We start from the raw sequence: 20,420 nt of genomic DNA on the forward strand, positions 1-20,420 counted from the left end.
GTCATTCTCTTCTTAATTGTCAGGACAAACTTGCCTTGCCCCGGGCTCCTACGCTCCTCATGGGGCAATGTAGGATTGGATGATGGATGGAAGGATGGATATATGTATAGATATAGATATACCCTACTGTATACATCCATCCATCCATCTACCATCCAATCCTATGTTGCCCCATGAGGAGCGTAGGAACCTGGGACTAGGAAAGTTGGTCCTGACATTTAAGATGAGAGTGACCAGTCTCACTCATCCCTGAGTGGTATTACGTGAGCAATAAATCCCAACCACCCCTTGGAAATAAACCTACACAGGCTCAATCCGATTGGAGCACCTTAATTACCCACTAAACCAGAAGGCGCCATAATTTTGTTTCATGGTTACCACCCCGCATAGTAAATGATTTCCTGGAGAACCGGAAACAATTTGGCTTGTCATTCAGCGTAGAGTTACCTATAGGCAGAAGGAAGAGGAATGAAAGACAGAAGAGGGAGTGTGAAGTCACTCATAGGTAGAAGAAAGAGGAAAGAGTGAAGGAAAGAAAGAAAGAAGAGGACGGATGGAAGAGAGGAAAGGGCAAACACCCAAAGCAGCACTATCGGTACATTGAGTAATATATATAATATATAGAGAGAGAGAGAGTGAGAGAATGCTTGGGAGAGAGTTTTCAAGCTGGTGGGGTCAGATATTCACTTCATAAATCCTGCACTACCAAAAATCTCCTCAATGCTGAAAAAATTCTCTTGGTAGCAAGAATGAACATTCTTTATAAAGTCATCAGATTGAAGGGAGCTAAACATACATTTTTGCTTGCCATGTCAGAGCCAGTTGCTTATACTCGTGCATCCATGTCATTGCTTCTGTTCACTGTTGTTTTGGATTCCAGCTGTTAAAATTTCAAGTGGTTGCATGTTTGTGTATGCATAATGCAGTACTGTTATTAATGTACTTCATTGCCTAACAGTCTTCAACAGCATATGAGTTACTGTGTATAATTTATATCTGACAATTGTGTTGGTTGCAAGCCTAGGTATTTAAGCTCGATATACTGTGTACCATGAGACTTTTGAGAAATTACATGAGGTTATTTTAGGGCTAATTATGGTTGTAAAATTGCTGTATCAACATGGGTCCAATTTTCTGCTATTTTAGAGCTACAATTACTGATGTCCTTATGGGCAAAAATGGTCTCCCAAATAGTTCACCCATATGGTCATCAGTAATCGCAATTTCGAAATGGTTGAGAATTGGACCCATGTTGATATGACATTTATTGCTCAAAATTAGCCAAATAATAACCAGAGATATCTCGAAAATTTCTCAGGATAATTGTACGTGATCTTTTATGCCGCAGGTTCTTTGCCAGAATTTCACTGATTCAGCTTCATTGAGAGGGCTGAAGCACATTTTATGCGAGTCTGTAAAAATGCAGTTTAACAGATTATTTCTTCCTACAGATAAATGAGGTAGCTGGTCTTATAAGGCCTTTGAAGTTAACACTCTTATATTCATTAGAAAATAGATAGGGTGTTGTGATGTAGGAGCATTGAAAACAAGTCATATGCTGTGCAATATTCCATGGAAAATTATTCATATTTGATGAACTCAGTTGGAATACTAGATATTGGTATTTTATGCACAATGATTTATTAACTGGTGTCTGTTTTGAGAAGTGTGTCTTGATGTCATTTCAGTACTGTAATTAATTGAATCAGTACTTTACATTGTAGGTTCTGGGAATTATAAGAGCAGCTTATGTCACAGCTTTGTACTCATTGTTTTCACTAGACAGGTCTGGTCCAGACCCATAGTTTGAATGCAAAAATATGGTACCTAGAAATTTGATGAGCCATAGATAGTAGGTAGGAATGAATCACCTTAGTTTTAAGTCAAATCAAACCTCAAATCAGACTACATTTGGCCATCAGCTGAGCTGAAAGAGGTTGGGGATCTTTGCCCATCCATCCATCCCTTAAACATCCAGTTCAGTATTACCCCATCAGGATTGTGGGGAGCCATGGCTAGGCTACTAGGTCCATGCACTGAAGGCAAGAATGGACTGTTCCTCATCCCTAAGCTGCATTATGTCAGCAGTAAATGCCAACCATTCCATAGATGCAGACCCCTATGGGGCACATCTGGTTGGAGCACTTTAACTTACTAGATCACAAGGCATTAAGAAATTGACCACTTGCCAGTTCTGGACCGCAGGAAAGTTTAAATTACCAACATCAGTAATTATTGAATATGAGCATAAATCACATTTAAAATAGATAATTCCTTGTAAAAATAGCTGAGTTCAGTTGTATGCAGAAAATGGTGCTAATGCATTACAACAGTACACAGCATTTCCCATGCGTGATCCCTCAGTACTTTCAGAGAACTGTTAATATAGGCTCATTGAAAGTACTGTATTCATAACTCTGGAGGAGGATGTAGGAATGGTAGTAAAAGGTTATTTTATCTGATTACAGTGATTATCTGTGATGTATCTAAATTCTTTTAGCTGATTTAAGATATTCTTGTTACATAAAGCAAAAATTCATTGAAAGTCATTGTAACTTTGGAGGATGAGGTACAAATTGCAGGAGAAGGTTATTTGGTCAGATTAAAGTGATTACTTACGATGAATATAAATTGTTTCAAGTGATTTAGCGTATTCCTCTGTTGTATGTCTTTGTTCATTGTCTTTTGATTTTGCCATTTGCATTCTATAGTCATTGGAATACAGTGTAAAATGCTGCTCTTTTCTTCCACTTTCTGATTTGTCACACTGGCCTCGTTGGTCAAGCAGGTTCTCTAGCACCTTTTCCTCAGTAATTTATTCTGCACAGTGCACCTCAATATCTTGTTTGTGACTTCAGGAATAAAGAGCTAAATATAGAGGCTGCTAGAGAACGAGCATTTTGGAGGGTTGCCATTAGGTGACCAAGGCCGTCGCATGCAAGCATGTTTGAGCCTTTATAACAAAGGTACAAATGAGGGGGGGAAAAAAATCTATCATTAAAATGATATAAACAACATACAAGAGAATGTCAGGATGTAATATGCAGTATAAATTGCTAAGGAAGAAGTGCTGTGAATCCTCCTGTGCCACGTAGAACACAGACTAAAGGTTTTGTGATGAGGTAAATGTGACTTGAGAAAGCTTTTTATAATCCTTAGGTTTTTTCACTATGTGAACAGAATTGATAACATGTCAGTATGGTTGGACATAGTGATTGGGCTTGACTTGCAAATGTTTGTTTTAATTTATGTTAGTGTTGTTTAACCCCTACACGCTGGGGGTTTTCTGATGTTGCACGCTCCTCCCTACAGGGGATATCCCTGACGGAAAAAAATACCCTTATTTTAAACCATAATATCTGCCAAACTATAACAACTAGAGAAAAAATTAAAGATACATAAGAAACATCAACTCTTCCTCTTTCAAATGAAAGTATCCCCACATCTCTAGGTGGTCCCGTCGATGAGTAAGGATAAATTAAAGTTCAAAGGGTAGTGGGAAGACGCCTGCGGCTATACACGTCAACCGGCGTTGCTCCGCGCCTAAAATCGTGACTTGTATACACGTCAGCCGGTGGTTAGGGGTTAAAGCTTATTATTTATGGTTGTATTGTAATCATTATGATGGTGGTGATGATGATGATGATGATTGTTACTATTATTGTTATTATTATTATCATCATCATCATCATCATCATCATCATTATTTTTATTATTGGGCTTGGCATGTTAATGTTGTTAGTTTTCATTGTGTTACCATTTTTCAAAATTGTATTTATATTATTGTCAGTATAATTATATTGTTATTATTATCATTATCACCCAGGGGGATCAGAGTGGCATCATGGAATGTGGGTAGTTTGAGGGATAGAGTGGGAGAAGTGGTAGAGGCATTGAGAAGGAGCTGGGTGGATGTTGGATGTGTCAGCCAGAATGATTGCCGGGGGGGATTGTTGATACAAAATATTTTGGCGGGGTAGGGCAGATGGATATGGTGGTGTGGGTGTGTTGGTTACAGAGAAATGGGTGGATTATGTCATGAATGTATTGAGAGTGAATGAAAGGATAATAGCTGTGAAAATTTTGTTCAGTGGGGTTACATTTTCATTTATATTGGTGTATGCCCTACATGCTGGATCGGATGGTTTAGAAAAAGATAGATTCTGGAATGACTTAATACATGTGGTAAGGTATAGGGGATGATGATATTGTAGTTTTGGGAGGGGACTTAAATTGTCATGTAGGTAAAGCAGCTCAAGGACATGAAGGGGCACATTGTGGATGTGCATATGGTACAAGGAATGAGAAGGGTTTGAGGAGGAAATGAACATGATTGTGCTCAACACACATTTTAGGAAATGAGAATAGGTTGATTACATACGAGTCTGTAGGAAGTATTAGTCAGATAGACTATTTCCCGGTCAGGAGGGATGATAAGAGGTTGGTGACAAATGTTAAAGCTATAGGAAGCGAGGAGTGTGTGCAGCAACACAAGTTATTGCTTTGTGACATGACGCTTAAGGAGCAGGTGATGAAATTGAGGGCCTATGCACCTAGGAGGAAACTGCGGAAGTTGGAAAATTATGCAGTAAGGGATGCCTTCTATAGTGAGATGAGTAGAGAGGTAGCTGAACAGGGATGTGTTGACAGAAGTGTTAATGAACAGTACAGAACCCTCAAGACCAACCTCTTGAGAGTTACTGCTTCAGTGTGTGGTTGGACAAGAGGCTTACCAAGACATAAAGTGACTTGGTGGTGGGATGAGGGTATAGAGTATGCAGCTAAGGAGAAAGGAAGGCTTTTTCAGGAATGGAAAAAGGGTGGTAACAAAGAGGAATACTTGGCTGCCAAGCCTAGGGCTAGAAAAGAGGCTTACAGGGCAAAAACTTGAGTCTCAGAGACTTTTACTTGATAACCTGAATAATGTGGAAAGGAAGCATGTGATATTTAAGGTGACAAATCAAATGAAGATGGAAAACAGGGATATTGTAGGGGGTACATTGTGTGAAGAATGATGAAGGAAAGTTAGTGGTGAACAGTGGGGATATTAAAGATGCCTGGAGAGAGCATTACAATGAGGATATTAAAGATGCCTGGAGAGAGCATTACAATCAGTTGCTGAATGAGGAATCTGGCTGGAACAGGGAAAGTTTGGAGCCAGCAAGTCCAGTGTTTGGCCCTTGGCCTCAGATTGGTACTGCTATTGTGAGCAGGGCAGGATGCAGGTGCGGAATGCAGCAGGTGTGTCGGGGTTGAATGCTGAAATGCTGAAAGCCTCCAGTGATATAGGAGTGAGTTTAGTTACTGACTTGATAAATACAATTATATATGAGTGTTATGTCCCTGATGATTGGCTGAAGAATGTAAATTAAATGTGTACAAGGGCAAGGGCAGTGCCCTGGAAAGAGGAAGTTTTAGAGGCATAAAGCGTTTGGACCAGATAATGGAGAGAGTTCCAGAAGATATGATCAGAGAAAGAGTGAATATATATGAGATGCAGTTTGGGTTTATGTCATGCAAAGGGACCACTGATGCCATGTTCTTTGTTCAGCAGCTTCAGAAAAAATGTATAGGAAAGAAAAGGGATCTGTACTTTGTTTTGGTTGATTTGGAGAAGGCCTTTGACAGTACCCAGAGAGGTGGTGAAGTGGGCAATGAGAAAGGTTGGGATTGAGCAGTGGCTGGTTAGAGTGGTTATGGCTATGTATGTGGGTGCTCACTCCCAAATAAGGGTGATTGGAGGTTTAAGTGATGAGTTTTCTTTGAATGTTGGTATGCATCAGGGGTCAGTCTAGAGCCCCTTGTTGTTTATCATGGTACTTGAAGCCCTCTCTTGTGACTTCAGAAATGGACTCCCATGGGAGATGTTGTATGCCAGTGATTTGGTGTCAGTTGCAGAGAATGAAAGGAAGGTGGAGGAAAGATTTAGGAAGTGGAGAGATGGTATGGAGCATAGGGGCCTAAAAGTAAATACAGATAAAATAAAAGTGATGGCATCTAGGGCTGGTTGCAGTACGCTCAGAGAAGAGGGAGAACGGCCATGTACGATTTGTCACAAGGGCGTGGGAAATAATTACATCTTGTGCAGTGTTTGTGATAAGTGGGTGCATAAGAGACTTCATAGTATTAGAGGTAGACTGCAAGATCATGCTGATTTCATGTGTGCAGTATGCCAGGGAGTATGGAGATTATCAGGCATGAAAGAATTGAACTTCCTGGTGAGTCTTGAGTGTTTGGAAGAGTTTTGTTATTTGGGAGACATGTTGTGCATTGGGGGTGGGGGGGTTACCTCTGTGGCTAGAGTTTGGAGTGGTTGGAAGAAGTTCAGGGAGCTATTGCCCTCCTGACATTGAGAGGGCTCTCCCTCTGTGCTAAGGGATTTTTGTATGCGGCATGTGTTACGAATGTAATGCTGTATGGTAGTGAGACCTGGGCAGTGAAGGAAGAGGATGTTTGTAGGCTCAAATGTACAGAAATGACAACAATTAGATGGCTGTGCACTATGTCCTTGAGTGTGAGGTCTGGGGGGGCTAGGTTTACGATGGAAGAGTTGAGAGATAGGATGGGACTGGAGTGCATTGGCGTTGTGATGAGGAGAGATATATGGAGATGGTTTGGGCATGTAGAGAGGGTGGGGGATGATAATTGGTCGCAGAAAGTGAGAAGTGTTAACGTTGGGGGTAGGGTTGCAAGAGGTACACCAAAAAAAACCTAGGATGAGGTCATTGAGTTTGGCCTCATGGATAAGGGACTGAATAGGGAAGCTGCCTGAGATCAAGCAGCATGGAGAGCTGCCATTAGGCGACCAAGGCCATTGCATGCAAACACATTGGAGCCTTTAAAAACAAAACGAACGAAACAGTTACAGTATTATTATATTATTACCATTATCATCATTATAGAGATAGTAAGAGAGTTATCAGAAGTCCTAGTGAGTGATGAACAGGGTGGCTTTAGGAGTGGCAAAGGATGTATGGATCAAATATTTGTAGTGAGACAGATAGTGGAGAAGGCTTGTGAGAAGGACAGTAAGGTGTATATGGCAACTATGGATCTGGAAAAGCATATGACAAAGTAGTCAGAGAAGGATTGTGGAAGGTTTTGTGCATATACAGTGTAGATGGTAAGCTGCTAGGTGCTGTCAAGAGTTTTTATGATGATAGTGAGGCATGTATAAGGATAAATGGGCATCTAAGTGAATGATTCACGATCAGTGTGGGCATGCGACAAGGTTGTGTGATGTCCCCATGGTTGTTCAATTTATACATGGATGGGGTGATGAGAGAAGTAAAAACATAAGTAGCAGAGAGAGGGATGGCATTGGCAATGTATGGTGGTGGATGGAATATCTTAAATTTGTTGTATGTTGATGATGCAGTGCTACTTGCAAATACCAGACAAGAACTTGGTAGACAAGTGCAGAGTTTTGCTGATGTCTGTGAACATCGTGCCTTGAGAGTAAATGTAGAAAAGAGTAAAGTGATGGTAATCAAGAGAGAAGGTATCTCCCAGTGTGATGTTACAGTGAATGGAGAGAGACTGGAATTGGTGAGAGAGTTCAAATCGCTGGGTACAGTGATAGAAAAGAGAGGAAAAATGTGCAAAAGAAGTGGAAAGTAGTTTGACACAAGGAAGAAAAGTGGCTGGTGCTATGAAGGTCTTGATAAGAAACAGAGGCTTGAGTGTTGTAGCTGTGCGAGGCATACATGAAGGAGTGTTAGTGTCAGCTTCAGCATATGGATTTGAGAGTATGGTGTAACATGAAAATGAAAAGTCAAGAGTGAGAGCAGTGGAGATGGGACGGCTGAGGAACGTACGAGGAGTACAGAGAATGGTTAGGATACGAAATACTGTGATTCATGAGAGATGCAAAGTGAGGAAGTCTTTGGATACCAGAATCGAAGAGAGTGTATGAAGATGTGTATGTAGTCATGTGGAGAGAATGGATAACAAAAGAGTAGTGAAAAAGGTTTATCTGAGCAAATTTGAAGAGGTAGGAGGTGACGTAGGCCAAGGAGAAGGTGGAGGGATATGGTTGATGAGTGTGGAGGAAGAGAGGTATGGAAGTCGGTGAGGCATGAGAACTTAAAGGAGATCAATCTGGCTGGATAAATGTTGTGAGAAGTGCATGGTCATGGACTTGGCACCCCTTTTTAACGTAACAGTGTGCTGATTGACTATCGGATACTTTTATGTGAAGCTACAGAATGTGGTGAAAGAGTTGTGGTATATCAGATACAACCAGGATTCCGTGGGCTTGAATGATGAGCGAATTGAAGTGTGGCTGATTGAATTGGGCAGACATAGGCTGTATGGACGTTGTTACTCCTCATCCTGCCCTAGGGTGGGAAAGGAGGACCGGATGATGATGATGATGATGATTATTATTATTATTATGATTATGATTACTATTATTATTACTATTACTATTACTACTGTTATTATTATTTTTATTATTGCAGTTTATGTTGACTAATGTGGTTCTTATTCCTTGTGAGTTTGCATCCATATCAGATAGTGTCAAACATGGCTAGATGGAAAGTGCCTTGTGTTGCTAATGTGCATGTTGCATGTTTTTCCCCGCCATGTTGTGTTGCGTGGCTGCTGTGTTATGGCCCTGGTGCTGTGATGTGTTATGGCTGCCCTGCTGTGATGTTGCAACCCTTCTACACCCTGGCATACTATTGTGATGGGGTATGTACTGCTATACTGCTGTGTTGCAACCCCTCCACTCAACTGCCACTGTTGCAACTCATCCACTCGACGGCCACTCTGTTGCAACCCATCTTTTCAACTGATATTTTGTTGCTACCTCCTACCCGGCAATGTATTGTACTGGAATGCTCAACTGCCACTTGTGTTGCTTCTGTGCTGCAACCCTCCCACCTGGTCAATATACTGCAATGTGGTACTCAACTACTGCTGCACTGCAACCACTCTACTCAACTGCTACTGTGCTGCAACCCATCCACTTGGCTACCATCGTACAATGTCATTATTTTACAATGTGTGGCAGGCATCCACTTTTTTGGCTCATCTACATTCTACTTGCACGATGGCGGTGGTGGTGGTGGTGGGCGTGGCGGTTGGAGCCCCACCACACCACCCCATCCCCCACACCACACCACCAACCTTGGCATGCCCCCACCAGGGTATGGCGGGGGGGTTCTGGTCCCACCTCAGCCCACAAGCCCCACAGGAAGTCCCACACGCCCAGTGCAGGGATCCCACTCTGCCCAGGCCTCCCCCACCAACACCATCAAGAATGTGAGGCCACGGGCGCGATCAGCCGATGAGTCTGTCTCAGGCAAAAAGGTGAGTCAGTGCCCTGTTTCTTTGTAGCCCTCTTTTATCATGTATTCTACAGTATATGGTATAACTTTTTTTTATGTTGCCAAGACTTCAGTAGATTACATATACCCTTCGTGGTGGAGTGGCACACCTTCTCATTGTGGCCCTGATAAAACCAGGCAGCTTCATTTCCTTGTTATTCCAGTGTTCCTCAGTTCCCTCCCTATCCCCCAAACGGAGGACAGTGGACTGTAGGATAAAGCAGGGCTCTTGTTTGGCGAGCCACAGCTCGCAAATGCGAGTGTTTTATCCCTTCGGCGAACAAACTTTACATGCAGGTTGCTTTTTGACGAGAAGAAAATACATCCACTTCCAAACCCAGTAAGCTACAAAAGAAGTAAATCATACTTAAATAAGCAAAAAGCACGTTGTGATCGATTATTAAGTCTTTCCTTGTCGCCACTGTGAATGTTTAAAAATAGACAATGTGTACATAAATACAGTAAATAAATATATTTATTGCTCATAAAATATTTCTGCTCGTAGTCAGTTTGGCTACTAAAAATTTATTTGGCTTGTAAATCATAAACTTAGAAGCCAAATGGCTTGCAACCATGGGCAGTTAACAAGAGCCCTGTAAAGGCAGCTTTAGCCTGCATTCTCCCAGTTTCATGTCTAAATGAGCCTGTGGCTGCAACAGCAATGACATTTGTCATTGTGAGAGTCAGAGTAATGGAGGTGGAGTTATTGAGAAATGTGTGAGTATGGAAATTGGATATTCTTATGATTCATACAAGATGGAAAATAAAGCTTTCCATGGAGAACAGATATGAAGAGAGCGTGCTTCGATGATATGGTTATGTGGAGAGAATTGGTATAAGAAGGACAAAGTATTGACAGTTTTTTGTATACCTCACTCCATCCTTAAGTGAGGGAAAAAGAGGTGATGGTGATGATGAATTTTTTCATTTATGATGGTGGGACACTTCTCCAAGACATAGTACTGACTTTTTTTTTTTTTTTTTTTTTTTTTTTTTTTTGTCATGATGATGATGATGATGATGATGAATGTTTTCTTGTATGAAGATGAGACAGTCTTCTTAAGATAGTCCTCCAGTGGTGGGGAAAAAAGAGGTCTGGATGATGATGATGATGATGATGATATAATCCATCCATCCATTATCCAATCCTATGTTGCTCCATGAGGAGCATAGGAGCCCAGGACTAGCCAAGTAGGTCGTGACATTTAATATGAGAGTGACCAGCCCCACTCATCCCTGAGTGGCATTACATGAGCAGTAAACCCCAACCACCCCTACGATAGAAACCTTCACTGGCTCAGTCTGATTGGAATGCCTTACTTACTGTACTTAGTAAAACCTCTGATGCCATAATTTAGTTATATGGTGAAACCCAGTGTAGTAAATGGTTTCCTGGTGTACAGGAAACCATTTGGCTTGTCACTCAGTGTAGAGTCACCAATAGGCAGAGGGAAGAGGAAAGATTGAAGGAAAGAAAGAAGAGGAAGGAAGAAAGAGAGGAAAGCGCAGTCACTCAAAGCAGCACTACATTGAGTGAGTGGATGGTGAGCACCCCCACCTACCACAAATGATATAACAGTACTGTAATAATAACCATATAACAAAATTATGGCACCTGGTGGTTTAGTGGGTAATTAATGCGCTCCAGTTGGATTGATCCAGTGAAGGTTTATATCCAAGGGATGGTTTGGGGTTTATTGCACACATAATGCCACTCAGGGATGAGTGAGGCTGGTCACTCATCTTAAATGTCATTACCAACTTGCCTAGCCCCAGGCTTCTACACTCCTCATGAGGCGGCATAGGATTAGTTGATCGATGGATGGATGGAATGAATGATGATGATGATGATAATAATAATAATAATAATAATAATAATTGGATGGCGCCTGGTGGTTTAGTGGGTAATGAAGGTGCTCCAGTTGAATTGAGCCTGTCTAGGTTTATAACCAAGGGATGCTTGGGGTTTATTGCTTATATGATGCCACTCAGGGATGAGTGAGACTGGTCACTTTCATCTTAAATGTCAGGACCAACTTGCCTAGTCCCGGGCTTCTGCACTCCTTATGGGGCAATGTAGGATTGGATGATGGATGGATGGGTGGATAATAATAATAATAATAATAATATTTTCTCATATGCAGGTGAGACAATCCTCCAAAGACACGGTAGAGGACTGGGAGATCCCAGTTGACGAGATCCTGATTGGGCTTCGCATTGGGTCGGGCTCATTTGGGACGGTGTATCGAGGTCACTGGCATGGCCCAGTGGCAGTGAAAACACTAAATGTACGAGACCCAACGCCAGCACAGTACTCAGCCTTCAAGAATGAGGTGTCTGTACTAAAAAAGACAAGGTAAGGAATGTTTTTATTCATCAGAAGATGGAGAAAGAGAGACTAACTAGAAGAGTGTGTGAGTGAGATGGGGGGGGAGAGGAGGAGGGGGAGATCAAGGGTGAGACAGAGGTATTGAGTAGAGATATATGAGGGAGGGAGTGGTGAGTTGGAGGAAGGACAGCCAGATGATGGAAGACAGAGAAGCATGGAGGTGATGTGTTTGTGACCACCCCTTATGGTATTAAGGGGTTTGAAAATAGATAGATAGGTACTAACATTTTGTTTGCCTTTTCCTTTTACAGCTAGAAACAGTTGACCATCCGATCCTTTTTTCACATTAACAACCTTAAATTACCATCTTTTCATCAGGAGTGTGCACATGTAATAATAAATTAGCACTAGCATATAATGCTAGTCACAAAAAAGTGCTGAAGTGTATTGAGGGCACTAGCAATGTCCTTCCCTTCAAAGTAATGATATAAACTTTTGTCTCTCATTGCCTATCTCATCCCATCCAGTGTTGCCAAGCAGAAATCTTCAAAAGCTCTAAGCTCAACTTTAAAACATGCTAAACTATAGATAAACAGTTCAAATTTTTGCATTAAATTGGACTTCAAAAAGCGCTAGATATAGAAGAAAATATAATATTTTTTGGCACTAAATTATTATGAAAAGCACTAGATCTAGCGCCAAAAGCGCTAAGTTGGCAACTCTGATCCCATCCTTGGGTATGAAAAGATGTCAGGATGATGATGATGATGATAAAGATGATGACGATGATGATCCTCATCAGCTGGATCTCCTATCCCACCCAAGGGCAGGGTGAGGTGGTAAATGTGATGATGATGATGATTATGATTTTTTTTTTTTTTTTTTTTTTTTTTTTTTTTTTTAAATATAACCAGAGATGTTAATGCTGACTATGATGATAATCTTTTCCCCTCGACAGACACGTGAATATCCTCCTGTTCATGGGTTGTGTGAAGACCCCACAATTGGCTATAGTAACTCAATGGTGCGAAGGCTCCAGTCTCTACAAACACCTTCATGTGCAAGAGACAAAGTTCGACCTCATGAGAATTATCGACATTGCTCGACAGACTTCACAAGGCATGGAGTGAGTAACTGAGGGATTTTAATATATATATATATATCGGGACCAACTGCCTAGCCCCGGGCTGCTACGCTCCTCATGGGGCAATGTAGGATTGGATGATGGATGGATATATATATATATATATATATATATATATATATATATATATACATATATATATATATATATATATATATATATATATATATATATACATATACATATATATATATATATATATATATATATATATATATATACATATACAGTATATATATATATATATATATATATATATATATATATATATATATATATATATATATATATATATATACAGTAATCACTCCAATATCCGACGTAATAGAGCCATAGGTAGGTCCGGATATTGGTTCTGTCCGGATATTGGGCCCCAGCTTATGGACTTGTACTTATGGACCCTAACTCAGAGAAACACCTATACAACTCCCTCTGGACATGCATAACACCTATTTAAGACCCAAATCACACCAATAAGGCACATAAATGACTGAAATAAATGCAAAAGAAACATAAAATGAGGGTTTAGAAGTAGGTTCATACAATAATAAACATTCTGGTGACTGGCTCCTGGACTGGTACTTATGGACCCTAACGTAGCCTAACTCAGAAAAACACCTTCCTACTGCACATGCATAGCTCCTAACACCCTATTCACACCAATAAAGGACATTAAAGAGTGAAATGAGGTAAGTATAGTATGGAAAAAAGTACAGTATGAAACATTCTTATGTCCGGATAGTGGGGATGTTCAGATATTGGGTGTCCAGATATTAGAGTGATTACTGTATATATATGTAAAGGTAGGTGGGGGCACTCACCGTCCACTCACTTGATGTAGTGCTGCTATCGGGTGTCTGCCCTTTCCTCTCCTCCATCCTTCTTTCCTTCCATCCTCTTCTGTCTTTCTTGCTTTCATTCTTCCCTTGTCCTTCTGCCTGTGGGTGACTTTACACTCCCTCTTCCTTCTTTCCTTCATTCTTTCCTTTTCCTTCTGTCTGTGAGTGACTCTACACTGAGTGACAAGCCAAATGGTTTCCTGTACACCAAGAAACCATTTACTGTGCTGCGTGGTAACTGTATAACCAAATTTTGGCGCCTGGTGGTTTAGTGGGTAATTATTGCATTCCAATCGGATTGAGCCAGTGAACGTTTATATCCAAGGGGTGATTGGGGTTGATTGCTCATGTAATGCCACTCAGAGATGAGTGAGGCTGGTCACTCTCATTTTGAATGTCGGGACCAACTGCTTAGCCCCGTGATCCTATGCTCTTCATGGGGCATTGTAGGATTGGATGATGGGAGGATGGATGTGTATATATATATATATATATATATATATATATATATATATACAGTATATATATATATATATATATATATATATAGATATATATACATATACAGTATATATATATATATATATATATATATATATGATATACAGTAATCCCTTTAAGACCCGGTTACCCAAGTCCCGGACACCCCAAGTCCCAGACATTTTTGGCTTGGGTCCTTGGACACCAAAAATGGCCAAAAAACGTAAAAATGCAAAAAAAGAGACGATATGTGTTCATGTCTACTTTAAATTTGCCTCACGGTGATGAACAGGTGTGTTTTGGTGCGTAGTTCCTCCAATGTCCGCTATAGTACCCCTGTATCCTCCCCAGTTCCTGCCTACCTACCATTGTGACTGCACGCTCATCGCAATGGCTGCCCACATGCTCGCCCTTGTGAATAAACTGCCATATCTCGCGTCCGACGTCCGCTAAAGCACCCCTGTGTCCTCCCCAGTTCCTGCCTACCTACCATTGTGACTGCACACTCATCTCCATGGCTGCCCACGTGCTTGCTCTTGTGAATAAACAGTGAATAAACTGCCATACCTCACTACTAGAGCACGTGGGAATTTACAGTGTTGTGCAGTGTTAAGAAATTAGAATTCAGTGTGCAAAGGAATAAGTGCAGAGTGCGACACTGGTGTGTTGCAACTGGCGTGGCGCAAGGAAGAACAGAATGTGCAGTGTTAAACAATTATAATTTACGGTGCAAACAATTAAGTACAGCTTGACACTGGATTTCTGTACGTGCTTCAAGTGCGCCTTCACCACTGTCAGAGCCATAAAGGAGGCGGGTTAATCTTCGCAACGGCCAGGGACATGTTATAACAACCGTGTACACTGCTAAATATTTTCCATACTCACTTCTAGATTGGCCTGGGAGGAAGGTAGAGTCCCGGAGGATTGGAAGTCAGGTATAATTATTCCCTTGTACAAAAGAAAAGGAGAAAAAGAAGTGTGTGGTAATCATAGGGGCATTTGTCTTCTTAGTATAATAGGAAAAGTGTATGGTAGGATACTTATTGACAGAGTTAGAGAAAGAACAGAGAAATTAGTTGGAGAAGAACAGGGAGCCTTTAGGAAGGGAAGAGGTTGTGTAGATCAGATATTCATTCTTAGATCTTTAGTGGAAAAGTTTCTAGAGAAGGGAAAGAAGTTGTACGTATGCGGCTTTCATGGATTTGGAGAAAGCATATGACAGGGTGGATAGACAAGGATTGTGGAAAGTGTTAAAAATATATGGAGTAGATGGGAAGTTGTTGAATGCTGTGAAGAGTATGTACGATGGTGCGAAGGCTGCAGTGCGTGTGGATGGTGAACTAAGTGAATTTTTCTCTGTGAAAGTTGGGTTGAAACAGGGATGTGTCATGTCTCCATGGTTCAATCTGTATTTGGATGGGGTAATAAAAGAGGTACAAGGTAGGGTAGTGGATGTTGGAGTGGCCCTGGTGAGAGAGGATAGTGTTTGGAAACTCCCTGTACTGTTTTTTGCAGATGATACTGTGTTGTTGAGTGAAGATGAAGGGGAGCTGCAAGGCTTGGTGGATGAGTTTGGGAGAGTGTGTAAGAAACGGAATCTAAAGGTGAATGTAGGGAAGAGTAAAGTGATGGTCTTTGAGAGGGGTGAAGTCAGTGAATGTACAGCGAGGTTGGATGGTGAGGAATTGGAAAATGTGAGTATGTTTAAGTACTTGGGTAGTGTGATGAGTAAGGATGGAGGTTTGGAGGGTGGAGTGCTTGAAAGGGTACAGCAGGGAAGAAAGGTTGCTGGTTCTTTGAAAGCAGTGATAAGAAACCGGGAAGTGAGCATGGAAGTGAAAAAGTTACTACATCACAGTATTGTGATACCAACTCTAACGTATGGAAGTGAAGCTTGGACGTTGTTGGAAGGACACAAGTCAAGAGTGAGAGCAGTGGAAATGAGTTATTTAAGAGGAGCCTGTGGAGTCACATGGAGAGACAGGCTGACGAATGAGGATATAAAGGAGTGTCGTGATGTGGATGTGGATGTGATAGGAAGTGTTATGAGGAACACACTGAGGTGGTTTGGCCATGTGGAGAGAATGGAGGGTGAAAGACTGACGAAGAGAGTGTATGTGAGTGAGGTGGAGGGGGGAAGAGGGAGGGGGAGGCCGAGGATGAGATGGAGGGATGGGGTGGAGAGGTATATGAGAGAGGGGGGTGTGAGTTGGGAGCAGGGCAGTGAAATGGCGGGGGACAGGGCGACTTGGAGGCGATTTGTTTGTGGCCACCCCAAACGGGATTGAGGCGTCTGGCAATAGATAGATAGATAGACTTCTAATTTCTCATTCTTTGTTTCCATTTCATTTATTTCATGGTTTCTGTCCCTTATTTGTGTCCATAGGGTCTTAAATAGGTGCTGAGCATGTCTGGCAGGGAGTTATTTAGGTGGCTTTCAAAGTTAGGTTGGGTTGGGGTCTACAAGTACCTGTCCAGGGGCATTTTTCCCAAGTCCCAGACAAAACCAAGTCCTGGGCATGCCTTTGGTTCTATTATATATATATATATACACACACACACACACACACACACACATCCATCCATCCATCCATCATCCAATCCTATGTTGCCTCATGAGGAGCATTGGAGCCCGGGGCTAGGCAAGTTGGTCCTGACATTTAAGATCAGAGTGACCAGCCTCACTCATCCCTGAGTGGCATTACATGAGCAATAAACCCCAACCACCCATTGGATGTAAACCTTCACGGGCTCAGTCTGATTGGAGTACCTCAATTACCCACTAAACCACCAGGGGCAAAAATTTGGTTATATGGTTACCACCCAGGGTAGTAAATGGTTTCCTGGTGTACAGGAAACCATTTGGCTTGTCACTCAGTGTAGAATCACCCACAGGCAGGAGGAGGAGGAAATAATGAAGGAAAGACAAAAGAGGGAGTGTAAAGTCACCTGTAGGCAGAAGGAAAAGGGAAGAATGACAGAAGAGGATATAGTAAATATATATATATATATATATATATATATATATATAGTTTCCTGTACACCAGAAGACCATTTACTACACTGGGTGGTAGCTATATAACCAAACTATGGCTCCTGGTGTCCAGCCAGATTGAGCCTGTGTAGGTTTGTATCCATGGGGTGGTTGGGGTTTATTGCTCATGTAATGCCACTCAGGGATGAGTGATGCTGGTAACTCTCATCTTAAATGTCAGGACCAACTTGCCTAGCCTCGGGCTTCTATGCTCACCATGGGGCAACACATGATTAGGTGATGTATGTACATGTTTTTGTATGGATTATAAAGCAGTTTCTTTCTCCAATCCACTGTAAACACCTCCATATTCAGAAGATGAGATTTGATGTTGTGATAGATGGTATGAAGTGGGTAAGTGTGGTTTGTACCAGTCAGGAATCCAGGAATGCTATGGTTTGAGTGGTGAGTGATTGAGAGTTTGGTCCATTTAATTGGGCAGACCTTTGCTAGGTCTCTCTCTCTCTCTCTCTCTCTCTCTAAGGAAAAATCTGGATGGTGATGATGGTGGTTCTGATGTATGTTTAGATATCTGTATACCTTTTCATTTATTTATTTATATATCCTTTATATTTATATGTATGTTTATATTTCAGCTACCTTCATGCCAAGAATATAATCCATAGAGACTTGAAATCGAATAATATATTCCTTCACGATGACTACACTGTCAAGATTGGGGATTTTGGCCTGGCCACAGTCAAGGTGTGAATTGGTTATTGTACAGTGATTTACAATTCTTTTTTCTCTTATTGCTCATGATTCCCAGTAAAGTTGTTTGAAGACATGAGAGTTTTTTTGTAATACTTCATTAATTTCTTGGTGTCAAGTCATAGAGTAAACTTGCCTACTAAAGCTCCATGGTTAGCTTTGAACCTGATATGGTAGAGTAATTCAAGTTATTAATATCAATTCTGTCTTTCTAACTTGATGTCATTATCCAGGGTGGCCGGTGGGCACAAGAGAGCCAAGGGGGTCGGCTTATCCAGCAGCCATCTGGTTCAATCCTGTGGATGGCCCCTGAGGTTATCCGAATGCAGGATGAAAACCCTTACACTTCACAGAGTGATGTTTATGCTTTTGGTATTGTTCTGTATGAACTTTTCTCCGGCTGCCTACCTTACTCCCACATCAACAATAAGGACCAAGTATGTAACTAATGCATTTATTGTAACTTTGATAAAGATCCCTAGCCCCTCTCAGCTTGGTTGATGGTCAAAAGTAGTCAGATGGGAGGGGTATTTTAACAAGTAGCCAAAGAGACTAATTCATGTCTTAACCAAAGCTCATCAAATTTTTTAAGGCAGCACGCAATGCTCGTTTCCTTTACCAGATTCTGTTCATGGTGGGGCGAGGATACCTTCGACCAGATATCACCTATCTACGTTCAGACATGCCCAAGCCCATCCGACGGCTATACGAGGACTGCATCAAATATAATCGTGATGACAGACCTCTGTTCCCTCAGGTAAGAAAAAGGAGTCCCTGGTTTATTTTACTGGGCAGCCTGTGATAGTTTTGATTTTGTACTTTGACTTTCCTTGCCTGAATCCTACCTTATGTGATCTTAAGGTGGGATAAATGATCAGGGTGAAATGATGATGATGGTGATAAGCAGAATGTATTGGTGAGATAAATAAAAATGAAGACTGTAAGAGAATGCTGTAACATTTCCATTTATGGTATTAATTATATAGGGGAGGGAGCACGAGTTTACGTGTTAAATGTTGTAGCTGCTGTGGATGAGCATTGACTCTTTAAGTCTATGTGCGGACTGTTTTATTCAGGTAAGTTATACTTGGTGGTTCCAAACGTTACTACTATGACATCTCTGTCCATCTTTCTATGTACAGTAAGACATCCCTTAGTTGGAATCATATATAAGTCGGCATGGTTCCAAAATATTCATGCAAAAAATCATTTTCAAAAATTGAGCACATGGCAAAAAAATAATTGACAAAGTTGATTCTAAGTTGGCAAGTGCCAACTAATAACAACCCAAGCTCAGCATCGTATGAGGCATGACATATCAGGCTATCCTGTTCAGATTTGTAGAGGTCAAAATTAAGTCAGTATATTGGTTGTTGGCTGGCGATAGTACACCCTACTACCATATGAAGACTTGGTAAGTGATCATAGACACTTTTTTTTTTTGGGGGGGGGGGGGGAAGAGGTGGTTCTCATAGGTTGGCAGTTCGCTTAAGTCGGCAATGCTGACGTAGGGAGGTTGTACTGTGTTTATTTATAGCCAGTTCCCCTAATTCTAGAAGGGATGGTGGCAAAGTAAGTGCCGCCTTATCATCATGTCCTCCACCATCAGGCTGCCTTCTCCAAAGCACACCACCCTTTCCTTTGTGCCTCCCCATTACCCTTCATTATCAGGAACCATCATTGGACATCCACCTTTGAGAAACCATCCATCCCAGAAAAACTAAAGTACACCTAGCCAAACTATGGTGCAGCAACCTCCCTTCCATGCTACAATATCAACACAAAATATAACTCCCAGATAGTGCACTTTGCCCACACTTTGCCCACACTGCAGTGCAGCCCCCACACCACAACACAGCTCATGCACTGCTCTATCACAGCACCAGCAGTCCTTCAATGTAGCCTCTACAAACGACCTATGAGAGTGACCAGTTAAAGTTGCCAGTTTCGTATGGTTCACTGGGTTCACATCCAGATGAGCCTGGGTCTGCAAATATTACTACTTCTACTACTACTGTTGCAGATCCTGGCTAACTTAGAGTCCTTGGTGCGTTCACTACCCAAGATCCACCGGTCAGCCAGTGAGCCCACCCTCACGCGGACGCACCTCAACACGGACGACATGATGTACCTGTGTGCGTCACCCAAAACTCCCATCAACTCCGGAGCATTCCTTTTTTCAACCGCTGGCAACATTTAAAGAGGACTGGTGTGTGGGAGAGAGAGAGAGAGAGAGAGAGAGAGAGAGAGGAGGTGGAGGGAGAAACCATTTGAGAGGAGAAAAAATCTGATAGAAGAGGTGAAAGGCGAGAGAGGAGGAGGGTAATGGTGAAAAGGAAGGAAAGTTTGTGTGAGGGCTGATGGAAGAGACCAAGAAAAGGAGAGAAGAGGTGGAGAGAGAAGCTGTGAGAGGAGGGAATAGGTGAAAGAAAGAGGTAATGATAAAAAGAGGTGGAAAGGTAAGATGAAGGCAGAGGAATTTAAACAAATTGTGTGAAGACATGATATAAAACAACTAGAGGAAAGAAGAATCAGTTTAGAGGAGGGAAGA

At 41.6% G+C, this 20,420-nt stretch overlaps 1 protein-coding gene across 1 annotated transcript in view; it reads left to right on the forward strand.

Moving 5' to 3' along the window:
* Raf (serine/threonine kinase raf oncogene) overlaps nucleotides 1–20,091 on the forward strand; it is a 52,073-nt gene extending 31,982 nt beyond the window's left edge. Inside the window, exons 8-14 of the mRNA XM_080279993.1 lie at nucleotides 9,017–9,315; nucleotides 11,477–11,688; nucleotides 12,620–12,787; nucleotides 17,755–17,863; nucleotides 18,103–18,306; nucleotides 18,492–18,626; nucleotides 19,893–20,091. Coding sequence (XP_080136119.1) covers nucleotides 9,017–9,315; nucleotides 11,477–11,688; nucleotides 12,620–12,787; nucleotides 17,755–17,863; nucleotides 18,103–18,306; nucleotides 18,492–18,626; nucleotides 19,893–20,069 — 1,304 coding nt within the window. The 3' untranslated portion in view covers nucleotides 20,070–20,091. The remainder of the gene's footprint in view (nucleotides 1–9,016; nucleotides 9,316–11,476; nucleotides 11,689–12,619; nucleotides 12,788–17,754; nucleotides 17,864–18,102; nucleotides 18,307–18,491; nucleotides 18,627–19,892) is intronic.
* Nucleotides 20,092–20,420: the final 329 nt, after the last annotated feature.

Source organism: Coenobita brevimanus, chromosome 82 (assembly GCF_032717465.1).
Source record: "Coenobita brevimanus isolate Jiangsu-jjx chromosome 82, ASM3271746v2, whole genome shotgun sequence".
In the NCBI taxonomy this organism is placed as follows: Eukaryota; Metazoa; Arthropoda; class Malacostraca; order Decapoda; family Coenobitidae; genus Coenobita; species Coenobita brevimanus.